This window comes from Staurois parvus, unplaced genomic scaffold, assembly GCF_062004578.1.
Source record: "Staurois parvus isolate SC_StPar_1 unplaced genomic scaffold, SC_StPar_1.0 ptg000181l, whole genome shotgun sequence".
Lineage (NCBI taxonomy): Eukaryota > Metazoa > Chordata > Amphibia > Anura > Ranidae > Staurois > Staurois parvus.
In genome coordinates, this window is record NW_028317977.1 from 1,161,886 (window position 1) to 1,178,807 (window position 16,922).

Consider the following 16,922-nt stretch of genomic DNA (forward strand, 5'->3'; position numbering starts at 1 on the left):
ACCCATTCACTTTCAGGTTCATTCGCTAATCTCCCACTACTCTCCATCACTTTCCACAACATGTAGAAGTGATAGGGTGGCTTTACAGCCCATGAAATTACCACTAAGCCATTGTTAAAAGGTAAACGAACTATAGCAGCTAGGAGAGTGGTTACATATCTGTACTGATACAATTCTTACACTGGAGGCAGTGAAAGGATTAAAGGCCTCTATATTTAGTGAATAAGTTCAGTATGTGTGACTCACACAGCTGCTATTGTCTCTTGCACCATAGTATTTTATCATAAAAATAGTTGCTTTCTTTCTTTTGTCCTCGTTGCTTCCTTGTCCTTGTCTTACTTCTCTTCCTGTCATCACAAGAAGTGATGGGAAATCACTACAACAGGGACAAAAAAACCCAAAAAAACAAAAGCACATTTTTAGTATCTTGGGGATTGATATACCTTGTCCTTCTGGTCCTAGTATCAACCATATCTCTACTTTTTGGTCCAAGTGAGATAAGGCAGGAAGTAAGGGAAAATCACCACAATGGGGTCAAAGACAGAAAAAAACTGACAAAACTTTAGCCCATCTTCACTCTATCTAAATACAAAAAGAAATCGGCTGGGGTTAGGCTTTAAATACATGTGATAGGATTCTATATACCGCTGAACTTTAGACATTCATATAGAGGGGCCAACTGGGAGGAATAATGTAGGATGCACATTCAGGCCTCAAATCAGCCCTCTTTAAACTCCTCTTGATACCTCGGATCAGCCTCCCCCTGGAACATTGAGACCCCAGATTATCCCTCCATATAGTGGAACTTTCTTTAATTAAATGTAAGTATTGACAAATTGCTTCCTGTTGGCCCCTTTTATATGTATGGCTATGTCAAACATTTGAAATAAGTACCTATGTTATTTGAAATCCAGTAGTTCACTCTCTCATGCTTTTCTGAGCAGCCTCAGTTGCTTCTATTCTCGGCACTTTGCCAAAAACCGTAGCAGTGAGGCAGTCACTAGAGGACGATCTGCTGACAGCACGAGGGAGGGAGGAAACCATGGGAATAAGACAGCCTGTGCCGAGGAAGGACTGATTAGGGAGAGAGAACAAGGAAAGCAGGTGAGTTGACCAGACAAACTATGCTGTTGGAGAGACACAAAAGCAGAGTTTTGCCTAGTACACATGATGAGAGAATCGGATGAAAAAAAAAAATGCAGTGATTGTCTGATAATGTAATTGTAAGTATACAGCTTTTGAGAGCTGATCAAGGCAGTTCATGCAAAATTATACAAATGTTTCTCGTAAGATAACAGAATGAAAGATTTTCGTGTAATTAGTATAGTAATTGTATGAAAAAAAGACTGACTAAGGCCAAGACTGTGCATGCTCAGAAATGAAAGAATACATTACAATATAACACATTACATCACTTCGGAAGTTGTATTCTGTCTTTTGTAACTTTAGTAACCTATTCATTTTTGCACTAGGCTTTAAACTCATCTTCCTGAATTTCATTCTTCCTCAGCAGCACTGTGAATCCTAGCACTCTCCTACACTTACTGCACCTTCATCTCTTGCTGAACCAAGATAGGCAGGCTAGAACTAAACTCATTATTGACTGTACACAAAATTGCAGAAAGCAGCACATAGTTTTTGAGACTAAGGAGAGGGGAGAGTTCTTAATAAGAAAGTGACTGCTCTGGTCTCCAGCAAAATGGTGGCCTCCGCAAGAAGAAACAGAAGAAGCAGGAGCAATGCTGGGGCAATTTACAGCACAACCTAATTTTGCTGGCATAATTATTAATCTAGAACATTCATTTTTATCATGTTGTTAAAGTTTGTTTTACCTTCACACCTTAGATCAGCTCCCCTTAACATTCACACCTTAAATCAGCACCCTTCACATCACTTCCCTTTAAACTCCTCTTCAGACCTCATATCAGCCATCTTTAACCTCCTAATAAGACTTCAGATCACTCATCCCCACCACCACCATCCACAACCTCTTCAGACCAGCAGGACATCTCAGAGTGCACTGAGGAAAGCTATCCTAGTCTTCCCTTGTGATTTCATGTCATGTGATGCCATGTCACATGATCAGAAACAGGAGACAATTTCCCTATTCACCTGTACACGTGCTGGCTGGATATGAGCATTGGGTACTAGTGCAAACAATCCAGCACCTGGCGTTGGGAAATGCGGTGGGTCTGTGTGACACCAGGAATTGGTTGCAGATCTATGCTCTTGAAAGACACTTAATGTTATTACTGTCCTGAGAAATCTAACTGTATATACAATACATATAGCATATACTGTATGCACCAGGGACATACAATTATAATATTCAACTAGGTAGTCATGATGGTATGTTCAGCATGAACGATGCCTTATCACATTGTTAATAGAGTGCTTATTCATCTAGCAATGAGTAGTCTATGGGACAATAGCCTAGGCATGTCTTTTTACAGCAATTTTATGACTCAAGTAAAGAAATTTGACTTTTTCTAAAGCAACCAAACAACAATCAGCTTTTCTTTTCAAATCTTCCATTTAAAAAAGTAAACAAGGATTTTGACAGTGTACCTAAAAAAGAACATTTTGATGTTGCTAAGCAAATCTTGTGAAAATCATATACAGTTGACAACATTTCAAAATAGGAAGGACACCTTGATGTATTTCAGAAGAAAACACTACACACATTGGGATGTAACAAAAAACTGGGTGTGGCCAATAAAGTTGATTTTGCTTTATGGGTTGTTGTTTGTAGTGTTGCACCTTTCTCCCTTTGCTTTCCATGTCTCAGACAAAACAGGACCAGGTGGAACAGTGAAGAAAAAATAAAACACTTCTTTGTTTGTGTTAATGCTAATACAAAAAGAGCCCCATTGTTGGTGTCAGTGGGAGCAAAATTAACCTCAACTTGGAATCGATGGGAGTAATATGAACTTTATCATTGGTGTCAATGAGAGCAATAGTAAACCCCAAACGTGCACTAGTGTTCAGTGGTTACATAGCTGATCAAATATTCAATTCCTGCATTGCTGCTCTGCCTTGTCCCATTAGACATGAACTATGCTGTCACTGTGGGTAGGAGCTCACTCTATCAGTAGTGGGGAGCTTTCTAGCACTTAACACCAGCTGCCACTTTGCACAGTGTATTAGATCAGTGTTTCTCAACTTTTTTTCAGTTAAGGCACCCTTTAAATTTATGGACAGTCTTGAGGCACCCTTTAAAATTATGGACAGTCCCAAGGTACCCTTTAAAATGATGGACAGTCTTGAGGCACCCCATTCTAAAATGTGAAAAACTATTCTAATAGTGTTATATAATGCAACAACAACACATGTAGGACACCCAACATTAGAGGTGATTTATTCTTTCAAAGCAAATACACTTCCGCACACTGGTACTGATTAGTTTTCCAATGTTTCTCTTCTCCCTCCATCACTGAGCTAATGTGACCCCAGCACTGACAGAGAGAGGCAGGAAATGATCAAACTAGGACGCTGTGCAGTCGGCTGAAAACCTCCTTACCAACTGATGATGTTATTGGCTGTCAGGATGCCGGCAGCTAGAAGTTCACAATGGTGCACAATGAAAACCTGTGGCTTTGTGTAACTAAAAGGCAGACTTGTTCCACCCGCTGGCTTGTATATTTTTGGACATTTTGCCAAGGCACCCCTGAAGAAACCTCAAGGCACCCCAGGGTGCCTGGGCACCCTGGTTGAGAAAGGCTGTATTAGATTATGTGGGCAGGCTGCAGTATGGGGACACTATGCAAAAGTGTCCAAAATCTGGGACACTTGGTGACTATGCATATGCTTCCAGATTCAATCTTTCTACCAAAATGAGGTAACATTAGGTGACACAATTATTGTAAAGGTTTACTGTTTAAGATGTGAAAGTCTATTGCATCATCAATATTATCAGTAGGCACTATTTTTTGAAGTTTACACAACTTGCTTTGGCATACAAAAATAAAAACCTGTAACAAATAAGGACTGTTGTTGATCTCCTTCCTAAAATTCTGGATGCTTGGATATTAAGCTGACCCACCAAATTCTATACTTTCAGTCACTGACATTAAGTTAGTATGCCAATCAGGAACACCTGAGAAATGTCAGACGCCCTTATTTGCATACTTGTTCTCAGTCACAGAATAAAAATATTGAAGCAAAAGGGTCAACATTACTGCCGGGGAATTTGCATTTTGAAGTAAAAGTAAACAATAGCAGACTCTATATTTCCTTTAATGTTAAAAAACAAACTCAAACTCTTGTTAATGCTAAAACACAAACTCAAACTTGCTTTAATGTTAAAACACAAACTCAAACCGTAAAATTGTATACACACTAAAATAAAATGTATGTATATGATTGCACACTTGAAGCAGATCCAAAACAGATTTCTCATTCTTTTAGGATTGAAACCATCAGCACATTTGTGTATCTTGCGTTGAATCAGCAATAGATCAGACAGATTTAAGCCCAACTCTAGGCATTTTTTTTATACAGTGGGTAAGAGTCAGAACCTCTGTCACATTTTATTACTGTCTGTGTCCTCATTGAGAGATTTCCCTTCCTTTTTCCGTTCCCTGGATGTTATTAACAGACCCAAGCAAATACTTTACAAAGAAAAAGATGGAATGTAGATTTTGCAGGTTAAGTGCAATAATTTTACGTATGTGGCCATAATAACTATTCCTATACATTTTCAGCAATAGTCAGGCTTTAGCTGTTTGTATTATTAGACTGTTAGCAACAGCATTTATAAGAAAAAGGTGTCTGACCAAATAAAAAAACTAGAACAGAGGACACAATATGTAGTAAGCAAATTGGATAAAGTAGCATTTTACTGAAATGTTCTTATGCCCTATTTATACTTGTGAATTGTGGTAACATTCAGAAAAGAGAGCACATTGCCACAATGCCTGGAAATGTACCTGCACTGTGTGTGGTGCATTGCAGTGCAATTCATTGTAAACAGCACCCCATGGCACAGTACAGCAGAGGACAATTCACAGTAGTGCACCACAATGTACATAGGTTGGTTTGTTTTGAGCTGCATCTGTTGCATGTGTTGGCAGCTTATTTATAATGAACGTGCTTCCTCAACACAATGCACATTGACACAACATAATGTGCATTTACACACACGTTAAAGCAAAAGACCACTGAAGTGTAAATAGGGCCTTAAAGTATTAGGGAAGGGTCAAAACCTCTGTCTGTCTATGTTTTTGCCTGTATTCTGCCAATGTGGTTGCCCTTTATTTCCTGTCCTAAAGAGGCAATAGGAAATGAGCTACAATCTCTTCAAAATAAACATAATTCCCATCTCAGATAATTGTTACAGGCACAGATGTCCCCATGTCAGGATTTTCCCACACATCTTGCTCAGATGACCGCTCAAAATCCTTGAATTTCTCCTCATCTTCTGTCCCATTGGCAATAGCCACCAGGTAAATCCTCAACCAATCTTCCCTATTTTATAAAATATATATATTTGCATAGATTATAAAGTGCATCAGTGTGTGAGAGGGAGTAAAACCAGTTAGTTATTTGTTAGAGCTTGAATAGAGATAATGAGCACTTGAAGCTTCAGTGGTCAGAAACAATAGAGGCACCCATTGCATATAACAACAGATTTTAATAACCCTCAGCAACCTCAACTGGAAAGAGATGGCGGTGTAGCCCTCCTCAGATCGGGGAAATCTAACACTGCACAAAACACAAAGAGGGGACAAACGCCTAGTGCATTATCATTAACAATTTATTAAAGGGTATAAGAAAACTAAATGTACTCACAAGCCAAGTAAGCAAAAGGCATAGAAACGTATGAAGCAAACAATCCAAAAATCTGCTCTCCACCTCCGACAGGAGACAAGATGGTTTGATCAGCTGACGTGTTTCGGGGGAATGACCCCCTTCGTCAGAGCTATGGCTCTTAGTTTCTTATAACCTTTAATAAAGTGCTAATGATAATGAACTAGGATAGGAAATTGCGCCCTCTTTGTTTGTGATTTATCAGAGCTTGTCTGTATATAACCATTTCACATAATTCACCAAAAGGACTCATCCATCCCTCTATCCTTTTTACTTGAAATCCACTTAACTGTCAAACAACTGAGACTGAAAGAGTCAGTTTTATGGTGTCCTCACCAACTAGTGTATGTAGAGCATAGCCACCAAAAAAAATGTCAAGCTCTCTGAGTATGTGGATCTGTCCAGTTTTACAAAATAGACTACAGTCAAGGTATCAGACTACAGTCAAGGTATCAGAATGTACTAGGTGTAATCCTAGACTCCAATCTGTCCAATCGCTGACAAACTCATGTAGACTTCACCTTCGCAACATCTCCAAGATACGACCATTCCTAACCTTGGAAACCACTAAGCAACTCATTCACTCCCTTGTTATATCACGCCTTGACTACTGTAACTCCCTCCTCACTGGCCTACCTCACCGCAGGCTATCCCCACTCCAGTCCATCATGAATGCTGCTGCCAGACTCATTCACCTTACTAACCGCTCTGCATCTGCCACCCCTCTCTGCCAATCCCTCCACTGGCTCCCAATTGCCCAACGGATAAAATTCAAAACACTAACACTGACGTATAAAGCTGTTCATAACACTGCCCCTAATTACATCACCGACCTAGTCTCTAAATACCACCCAAGCCGTACTGCCCGCTCCTCGCAAGACCTCCTACTCTCTAGCTCCCTTGTCTCCTCCTCCCATGCCCATCTCCAGGATTTCTCAAGGGCTTCACCCATCCTCTGGAACTCCCTACCCCAATCTATCAGGCTATCGCCTACTCTGTTCACTTTTAGGCGCACTCTGAAAACCTATCTCTTCAGGGAAGCCTACCCCGACCCCAGCTAATACTGGAATCCTCTACTCTTCTTACCAATCCATCCCCCACAGCTAATTACCTCCTGTACCACTATCCCCTCCCTCTTAGATTGTAAGCTCCAAGGAGCAGGGCCCTCTAATCCTTCTTGTATTGAACTGTATTTTTACTGTACTGTCTCCCTCCATAATGTAAAGCACTGAGAAAACTGTCGGCGCTATATAAGTCCTGTATAATAATAATAATAATAATGTAAAGCTTCCCACAGCTATGACAGCAGAACAATGATTTTATGTCCATTAGTTCTATGCACAACCACCTGTAGACTACTTTTGGAATGAATACTCATCAAATGGGCAAGTCAGGAAACCTGTCCTGACTTCTATTATTTTCCCCAGGGGATGGGGAAGCATCTCTGATCTTACTTTATCTGTGCCTTTTGGCAAGTTTAGGGTAGAGCAGTAAAAGTGGCATAGAAACCTTTCCGCAGAGGCCTGGTCACACTTTAAACGTTTTCTATTCCAGTTATCCAGTCTATTTTTACCTGATATAAGCAGTGCTAATAACATCTGCCTGTGCTATTCATCTTGTCCCCTTTCTTTAAACACCAACATTTGGCTAAGCATTAATGACAGACTGGAATTTAATATGGCAGTTATATTTTTACTGCACGTCCTACCACCCTCTGATATCTATTGGCACTTTAAGGCAATATGTATATTGTATGCTTGTGAATATATACATCTATGATGTGTATATACTGTACATCTCTATGTGATCTGGATAATGACATAAATAAAAATCACTGTAATTATTAGCAGACTTGCTTAGCAATGGCTAGTATAAAAATAACTTCAGTTATTTGGTTCTGTAATAAATGCTTAATGAGCAAAGGATTATATTTTTGTCCTTGTTTCATCTACTTTTTTTTTTTTACTTGTTATCTCCTCCTCCATCTTCACCTTTTCTGCCTTCATTTTCTTTCCCTAGTTTTTGCAATTTCTCTTAATTGCTCCCTTTCCACCATTCTACTCTGGAGTGCAGACCTCATAACTCAAACACAGAGGTCTCATCAACTCATCAAGTCTTAGACACATACAGTATAAGACAATGTTATGTTGTTTAAAACACTAACATTTACCTAAAGTTGAATCCTAGGCAGATAAAAACAACACAAGTGAATGCAGCTCTATATCCATTAATATAATGTATTGGCAGTGGAAGTACACATTTTTTGACTGGTAGCAGCCTCTTGCAGACACTGTACAGCAGTGGCAAAAGGGAGGAGCAGTACAAGAAATCAAGTTATTTCATGTGCTGGCAAAAAAAACCTGAAAGGAGGGGATAGCAGAGTGACAGAAGGATAAGCAAATTAGTATGCTGCACATCCTTTACTGTCCAATCATAAGCTGAGGGAGGGACAAGGCCTGTAAATGCAACTTAACTGCAGCTGGGTCTCTTGCCCTGCCAGAAAGGGCCATGCTGTGTGGCACAGCTGTGTAAATCTTAGAACTCTATGGACAGAAATACAAATTCTTTGGCACGATAAATAGCTCCCTTATATGTTATATTGCTTTTAGTGTCACTAAAAGTAGAGATGAAAGCATATCCCCGTGTCCCAGAGCATGGGGTGAACTCTTGTCTTGATACCAATCCAGAGGGCTAGTAAATGTAAAGAGGAAAGGATTGCCGCTGGGGTGTGTGGTTTGACAGAGACATGTAAGTTGAGTGTGCTCCTTATCGTTCCTTCATCTGGACTGGTTGGGAGTGGCAGCAATCCTTTCCTCTTTACAGAGCTCTTATATGTATTTCAGCTGGGTATTTAGCTGTTAGTCTACAACTCGCCTTCAAAACTGCAAACATTATGACCTCATGAGTGAACTTACTCTTTCAGAGTTCCATAAAATGAAAGTTAAGACTTAATTGGCCCATGGCAACTATCCCTGTTCTCATATTCTTAAAGCCAGTTGTAATTATTCAGTTCTTCTCTCTCTCTCCGACACTACCTTCCTTCCATTTTCATTCTCTTTCTCTATCTCTCTTTTCTGTACCTCCTTTGACTTCCACATCTCACGCCCTCTCTCTTTCATTTTCTATCTCTCCTTCCTTCCCTAAATCTGTTTGTCTTGTCCCCATACATGGATCAAAATTGGACTGGTTCATCAGGGACAGGCTGAATTTTGGTCCATGTATGGGCAGGCTGATTTTATTCAAATCAATCCATCAATCAACGTGGGTACAGCCAGCTGGCTGCCAGCTGGGAGGGCTACCTGTGCCCCCTTCAGAGTCAGAACCAGGGGTGGACTGACAACTCACGGGGCACCCGGGCAATAGGGGATCATGTGGCCCTGTGTCCTTGCCCAAACTCAAAAAAGCTTATGAAAAAGGTACCAGGGGCATCTCATCATAGGGCCCCCTACTGACCCCGGGCCCTCAGGCAATGCCCGAGTTTCCAAATGGTCAGTCCGCCCCTGGTCAGAACACAATAGTGCTATGGGAGATGGTCTCCCATCAACACTGACTGTTCAGGGAATCAAGCGATTTTCTTTCCTTCCACCTGTGGTGTAAGGAAAGAAAATGGAATAATCTATGGGCTACCTTAGACAGTGGCACCACTTAGACCTGGAACAGGGGACTGGAAACCTTTAGCATAAGGGGCTAAAAACAACTAAATATCCCTTTCATAGTAGGGATAGATTTATGTGAGCTAAACAAAGTGTACCATGTAAAGTGTGCCATTGTGTTGCGGAGATCAGTTTGACATGGTAAAAGGTGGATGTTCATAAATGTAATGGTTTATTTGTAACATCTTTTCACACCTTTCAGCATTGTCTTCCTTTGTGTCTCTCAACATTCAGTCACATGACAAAAGAAGGTGGTGCTGGGAATCTTCATTCTTCTACATGCTGTGATCACAGGTCTGAATGGGGAACTTTTTTGCCTAGTAATTGTCACTGACAGTGGACATATGCCCCCTGATTGCAAGGCCAGATCTCCCCTGACTTGATTTGAATCATATTTAATTATCACAGAGATCTGTATGATAACCAGCACATCAATGGGTCACAAGTGCATATCATTGCTCAAGTAAAACCCAATACAATCTAAAGGATATAAGCAATTAGAAAATCATTAGTATTAGCATTAGTATTGCTAGCACATCTCAGACTATAGATATCAGTCTCTGAGGTATTTTAAATTTATATATTTTTGGAAGAGCAGCACTATATATCCTCTTCAACTTGCCCTGTGCAACTGCCATTGCTATATACTTTTATCTGTGAACTCATGTATAAGTTTCATGGAAATTATTTCCTTCAATGTAATAATGGTCACATTATGCATACTTCGTATGTGTATGCATACTTCGGCAACGGTACAGATACACAAGACAAAGCTGTTATGACCTGCCTGCAGACTAAGACCAAGTTGCCAACTCTTTTTTGGATGAATGAAACCATTCTTGCACATACAGTTCCATGCTAATCTGCCCATATCCTCAGTAATAATGAATAAAATAGGCTTTTTGGTACTGCTTTGTTAGCAATATTCAATGGCAAATAACTCTAAGGTTACATTTGTTTTTCTTTAGCTCTTTCCCCTTAATGTGTCTTGCAAACAGAGCGTAATTCAAGAGCATAGCTGACTGTAAAGGTGTACAACAGCAATTTTTGCAATGACAGTGCAGAGAGGGGATATGAGATCTGTGTGCTAATGAGCTGACACTGCAGAGGCTGAGGAGATGTAGTGGAATGCACTACAACAGCACAGCATAAAAACACAAGCGGGCTCTTTCAATAAAATTTGATCTAAGCAACCTTAACACAATCCACATTAATTCTGGCACTGTCACCAAGTTGTTAGCTGCAGTGAAACGCCTTATCTATTGCACTGCAATTATTCACTTAGGCCAGTCTATATTTGTCTCATGCATCTACTGCATCTTGATTGTCAGTAAATGACATCAATGTACAATATTGGCAAAATAATGCGTCTTCACAAACAAACAGTACAGCAGATATGAGAATAGGTTGTCAGCATTATGGAGAGCATGAATGTGGGTTTTGGTATGTACATGTCAGAGTGTGTGTATATTTGTATTTATGCATATCTGCATATTTAAGTAGAAAGATCAATAGATCAATTATAGAAATATAGATGGATACATTTAAAAATACTTTTATTTCATAACAGTGCATAAGCAATGGCATGTGAAACCAACAACAACTTATGTTAAGTAGAATAAAGCAGGTAGACTAGTTAAAGCTAATTTTTGTTTGGCTGCAGCTCATTAACACACATCACTGCTCTGTCTTCAATAAATGAGTCCTATTTTGTTTTAGACTTGTTTGGCAGCCTTAAATCAGTATGATAAAGTAGATTGTACTCCCTTTTTCACATCTGGGACCTGGGTTTGATCCCCATTGTGTTCCATGCAGGTAATGCTTATATGCATTGTGTTTATCTGGAGTACCAATTGCTTATTTAGGGACCTTCTGACTTTCTTTCAATCTAAAAACATAACATACTATCTGGTTAAATAGGCTGCCCCTGCATTGACTTTCCTGGTGAATGACTTGTGACAGTAAAAAGTTAGGCTGTTTGCTCATTTGGAGGCAAGGATTGATGTCAAAGATTCTATTTTCTTTGCAATTTGCTGGAAAAAATATATCTATATAATTGAGTATAAACCCCCTAAACCCCTGTTTTCTACAGTGCCTTTTTAGGTGAAGTATTTTTTGGGGAAAATAAATATCTTTTAGGCTTTTGCAGATTTGTTCATTCTAATATACTATCATGATCCAGAAGTCACTATGGCCTTTAAGGACAAGCTTATAAAATACAATGCTTTATCTCTTTAGGAAGAACTAAGAATGCATCCAGCACTAAAATGGAATCAGAACTGCTTACTCTGGGACAGCTGCAGGACTTTCTTGGCTTTCATCACATTACTTTGGACACAGGAGCCCTCTAAATCTTGAGAGCAGCATTTTCGCTAGCAGGCTTAAATCGAACAAACTACATCATTTTGGGAGCCCTGTCAATCACTGGTAAGTGACCTTCCACCAGTAAAGGCAAAACACATCTCTATTTCCCTATTAAGAAATTGCATCAAGTAGGACAAATGATTTTATGTGTTTGAAATTCACAGTGTAAAATTAAGTGTGATATCTTGAAACTCTACTTTTTCTAAATAAATACACTTTGCCGTACTAGGAGACGGCATGCTGGGTTGTCCTTTTACTTTCTGCTTTTTAAAAAGTAAAAGCTTTCTGACATTTGAAAATTAATGCTTTTCATTCTTCAAAGCACACATTTTGACACCATGAAAGCTGTATATGACTGTAACCCTTAGCGGTAGCATGCCTTGGCCTGTTTTGTGCTACAAAATTAATAAACACAGTTATCTTTTTCAAGCCTAACCAAATTTATCCCATAAAATTTACAGTATCCCGAGTTAATGTTTAATATGCCACTGTTAATAATTTATTAATCATTGTTATCCTGCTGGTTTCTGCTTTTGCTAAAGCTGCACTTAAATATCTTTTCATCACTTACACTTGCAAACTAGTGTGGAATTGCCTTGTGTAATTTCCTTCATTTCCATAGCGAAATATTGTTGATTGAAATCAATTACTGACAACTAAGTGTAAAGGCTTTGTGCATTTAAATTTAATCCATTCATTGATATTTACGAAATGGTGTTAGAAAGCCAACCTCTTGAAGGGATTACTTTGATTAAGGATTAAGGAATGTAAGTGTTTGATTGAAATGACATTCATTGAGGAAAAAGAGCAATAGACTGCAAATTGTGTAGGCGTTCTGTACATGTTTGAACTTTTAAAGAACTTTTTTTAAAATGTATTAGTTAAATACTCGTGTTTTATCTACCGGGAAGCCCTGGACATTTTAAGGGGTTCATTTAGCTATTAAGACACTGAAATATTTTTGCTATTGCTTAGAGCTGTAAGATGTTAGTATTTTAGGAATTTCAAAAACATAAATGCACACACTTTCAATATTATGTAAGAAAGTCTCAAAAATGTGAAATAAGACACTTTAAAAAGGAAGCAATAGAGAAGTTGGCATAGCTGATTTAGTTAGAAAAGTTGGTCATAATGATTTAAAGGTATACAAGTCAATGAACAAAGAGTAATAAATTACAGCAGTCAATCAGCTCTACCATATTAAATAGATCTGATGACTTATTACACTGATTTATGTGCCTGGTTCAGTTTTAATTTTAAAATCAGAGTAGGTAAATGTGTAATTAATGAATCCTCTAATAAAAACAGTCCCTCTGGTCTACTAAAAAGAGAATCATAGGGTGCAAAAATCTGAGTGTTGTAATTGCGCATATTGCTGGCTTCAGCTTTGGACTGGTTAACTTTGTCTATAAACATACAGATTTTTTTTTCATAATATAAACCATGATATAAATTTGCTCCTAAGAGACTGTATTCAGCAACACTTCACACATATTTTTTCCCAGCATACTTATTATTTCATGTGGCCCACAGAAGCAAATCAAGAACTGCAAAGAAGAGCTCATTAAATGCTATGCTATAAACCATGAGGTCCTGCTTTTCTTTACATTCAGATCCTTCATTAGTATGGTCTTTAGAACCATGCCCTTATACACTAAAATTGTTGCAGGCTATAACAGAATGCCCAGTTCCCCAGTGTACGATGCTGCAAATTCAGATTTTGTAAATGCTGCATTTGATGCGTTCACATCACAAGTCATGCTTATAATATACTACACAGAAGGGATGAAAGACAAGTGGGAGATAGAAAAAAAACTGTGTGTGTCTGGGGGGGGGGGGGGGGGGGGAGTAAAAGAAAGAAGCAAGGAAGACAGCAGTAAGAGAGAAGCGGAGACTGAGAAAGATTTAGAAGACAGAATAAAAGAGAGATGGATACAAAGAGGTATACATAGAGGGAGACCTTAAAACACAGTAAAAAGGTGAAATAAATAAAATAGAGTGAGAGATAGTGTAAGAATAAGGGTGAGGCATAGCAGGAAAGAACAATGTAGTAATAGAAAAAGGAGGCATGAGAGAGGGAAAGGGAAAGAGAAAGAGAGAAGAAAGAGGGAGAGGAGTGAGGTTCAGGGGAAAGAGAGAGAAGAGGGGTCTGAGGGGGGGGGGGGGTAATGAGAGAGAAGAAGAGAGAGAGAAGTGTAAGGGGCAATTAGAGAAAAAGAGAGCAAGAGAGAAGGGGAAGGAGTGTGTACATGTGTGTGTGTGTGTGTGTGTGTGTGTGTGTGTGTGTGGGGGTTAATGAGAGAGAGAGAGAGAGAGAGAGAGAGAGAGATGAGAGAGAGAGATATGAGAGAGCAATATGAGAGAGAGATATGAGAGAGCGATATGAGAGAGTGATATAAGAGAGGGAGAGAGAGAGGGGGGGTTAGAGAGAGATGAGAGACAGAGAGAGAGAGAGGTATGAGAGAGCAATATGAGAGAGAGAGATATGAGAGAGCGATATAAGAGAGGGAGAGAGAAAGAGGGGGGGGGGATTAGAGAGAGATGAGAGACAGAGAGAGAGAGAGAGAGAGAGATTGGCTTCTTCTTCTCTGCAGTGTATGGTTTGAATGGCCCTCATTACACAAGAAAAACTTGGATATGTAACACAGCAAAGATCTAAGTAGTCTCTTCTTCAACAAGTCTCCAGGATATACACAAGTACATTTCTTTACACTGACATCACATTTTAACTATCAGTTCACATAAGCTTTTCTTAATTTCGCCAATAGTATATTTGATATGCTACATTATATAAAGAATATTTGCTATTTTTATATGATTGAGAAAACAGTGTTCACACATTATCATAAAAAAAGCATTTTCAGCATGGAAAAAGCATGTCCTACATTCCATCAGTACAAACTTATCATACATACAATTGCATTAGTGACTGGATGTCAGAGAGGACAAGGTACTCACATGCATTTGTTACTGAGAAACTGTTGGATGAGTCTAAGTGATCTACATGGTGGAACAGCTGGAAGGGCCTCTCTGTGTTATTTTGGTTGGTGTTGTGCAGCTGCACAGCAAATAAAAATGCACTGTGTTCCTGAATTGTATTTTTCATGAAAAGCCCACCTATCAAAACACAAAAGAAGAGACTGATATAGAAGGCAGGGAGCAGATCACAATAACAATAATAATAGCTGTAACACCACACATTGTACTCTGGTTACATGAAACACAGTAAATCTATATAGAATTGTGTGTGGTGGTGTGTGTATTTTGAACCCCTTGGTTACCTTCCATGCCCTGGCCCTTTAAGACGTAAATTAGCTGGAAGCCCCAGCAGCGTTTAATTCTGCTGTAGTGTTTCTGTCTTTCTTTTAATACAATTTGCTGACTCTAGTTCTTCCACAGCTTCCATCAAGAACAAGATCTATTCAGCAAGGAGCAAGACATATGTGAATGGGAGACTGTTTCTTTCCATACTGCCCTTTATCCCCACATTCGGACTACAAAGAGTGTGCAGTGCCCCTGCCAGTGAAAGCTGGAAAAGAATAGTGCCCATGATTGGGGTTAGCATTGCTTCACACAAGTCTAGCCTAACTTTTCTGCAGTGTGCTGAATCAAAATGAAAGCTCTGTGCATCCCACAGGCAGCAGAGACCACTGCAAACCCTTCCCTACTTCAATACAAAGCTGCATTGACTCAGTCCATTGTACTGACATAACATATCTTAATCTAGGCTGTATCTGCATTATGCATGCAATGCTTTCACATAGTGCATCCTGGAACAGGCAGACATGGAGGGTGCATTGTGGCTTTTAGGGTGATGTCCACATTGCAGGCAGGGTTCCCTTGAGTGTAGAGAACTTAGATGGCTCAGCTGTGATGCTGGTGACATTAAATGTCAATGACCCCCCCCCCCCCTGCAATCATCCTAATAGACAATGCATTGTTTCTGCAGCATCAGCACCAGGGACTTACCTATATTGATGGTGTTAGGGAATCCTCCGAAGCTCTCCCCTGCCAGGCTCAGCAGCAGAAGGCAGACAGTCCGGATCAAGCATTGCCCCATTTTCTCAGCCTTCCAAAAAAAAAATTCAATTTCTAAAACGAAACTGAGCCAGAGAGCCCGGGCTGGGATGGAGCAGCGGTGCCCTCGCCTCGGCTGATTACAGCACCCTGGACAGTTCCATTGGCTGCGGTCTACAAATCAGAGAAGCAGAGGACTTTTCCCAAAGATGGAGGTAGTGGAGAGAGAAAGGAGCGAGAGAAGAGATGAATAAGGCTCTTCCAATTGGACCAGCAGGGGGGCTATTGATCAAACTTGATCTGACGTGGAGTTAAAGCAGCATCGCTCCGCTCAGCCTCACTGCAGCCCCGACAGCACTGCAAAGCACGAGCTCTGCATTCGTCTGCCCACATCCGATCAATAGGAGCACACCAGGCTCACGTGGATGCCGGGCTAACCCCTTCATGGCTGGACACAGCACAGCCCCAAATCACAGCCCTGCGATGTCCCAGCCTGGGAGTCATGGATGACACTGCTGCACCTCACATCCTGCTCTGTACTCGTCTCTGCATCACAAATCATACACCCAGCAACGCCAGGACAGCTTACTGGTGCTAGTGGATGCTGCATTTCTTTTCTTCACCCCCCATACTTCTCCCCCTTTATTTTAACCTGGTCATTAACCACTTGACCTCCAGATTTTACCCCCTTTGTGACCAGGGCATTGTTTGCTGTTCAGCATTGCGCTACTGGAAAGCGGAGTTCCAGACGTTTTTGTGTTTATTAAAAGTCAGCAGCTACAGAAACTGTACTCAATAAACACGCTAGACATGTGCAAGACAAAAACTGTACTTAATAAACACACGCTAGACATGTGCAAGACAAAAACTGTACTTAATAAACTCACTAGACGTGCGCAAAACAAAAACTGTACTTAATAAACACGCTAGACGTGCGCAAAATAAAAACTGTACTTAATAAACACGCTAGACGTGCGCAAAACAAAAACTGTACTTAATAAACACGCTAGACGTGCGCAAAACAAAAACTGTACTTAATAAACACGCTAGACGTGCGCAAAACAAAAACTGTACTTAATA

The 16,922-nt window shown here is 40.0% G+C and overlaps 1 protein-coding gene across 3 annotated transcripts in view; it reads right to left on the reverse strand.

The window, feature by feature from the left end:
* The window catches only part of GRIA3 (glutamate ionotropic receptor AMPA type subunit 3), a 382,937-nt gene extending 366,593 nt beyond the window's left edge, over window positions 1-16,344 (reverse strand). For 2 of the 3 annotated variants that reach the window (XM_089677207.1, XM_089677208.1), the window contains exons 1-2: window positions 15,795-16,341; window positions 14,784-14,942 (exon numbers count right to left, since the gene is read on the reverse strand). In XM_089677207.1, the coding sequence (XP_089533333.1) occupies window positions 14,784-14,942; window positions 15,795-15,885 (250 nt within the window). In that variant the 5' untranslated portion in view covers window positions 15,886-16,341. Of the gene's footprint in view, window positions 1-14,783; window positions 14,943-15,794 lie in introns of all 3 variants that reach the window. The other variant, XR_016312691.1, reaches the window with a different exon arrangement.
* Window positions 16,345-16,922: the final 578 nt, after the last annotated feature.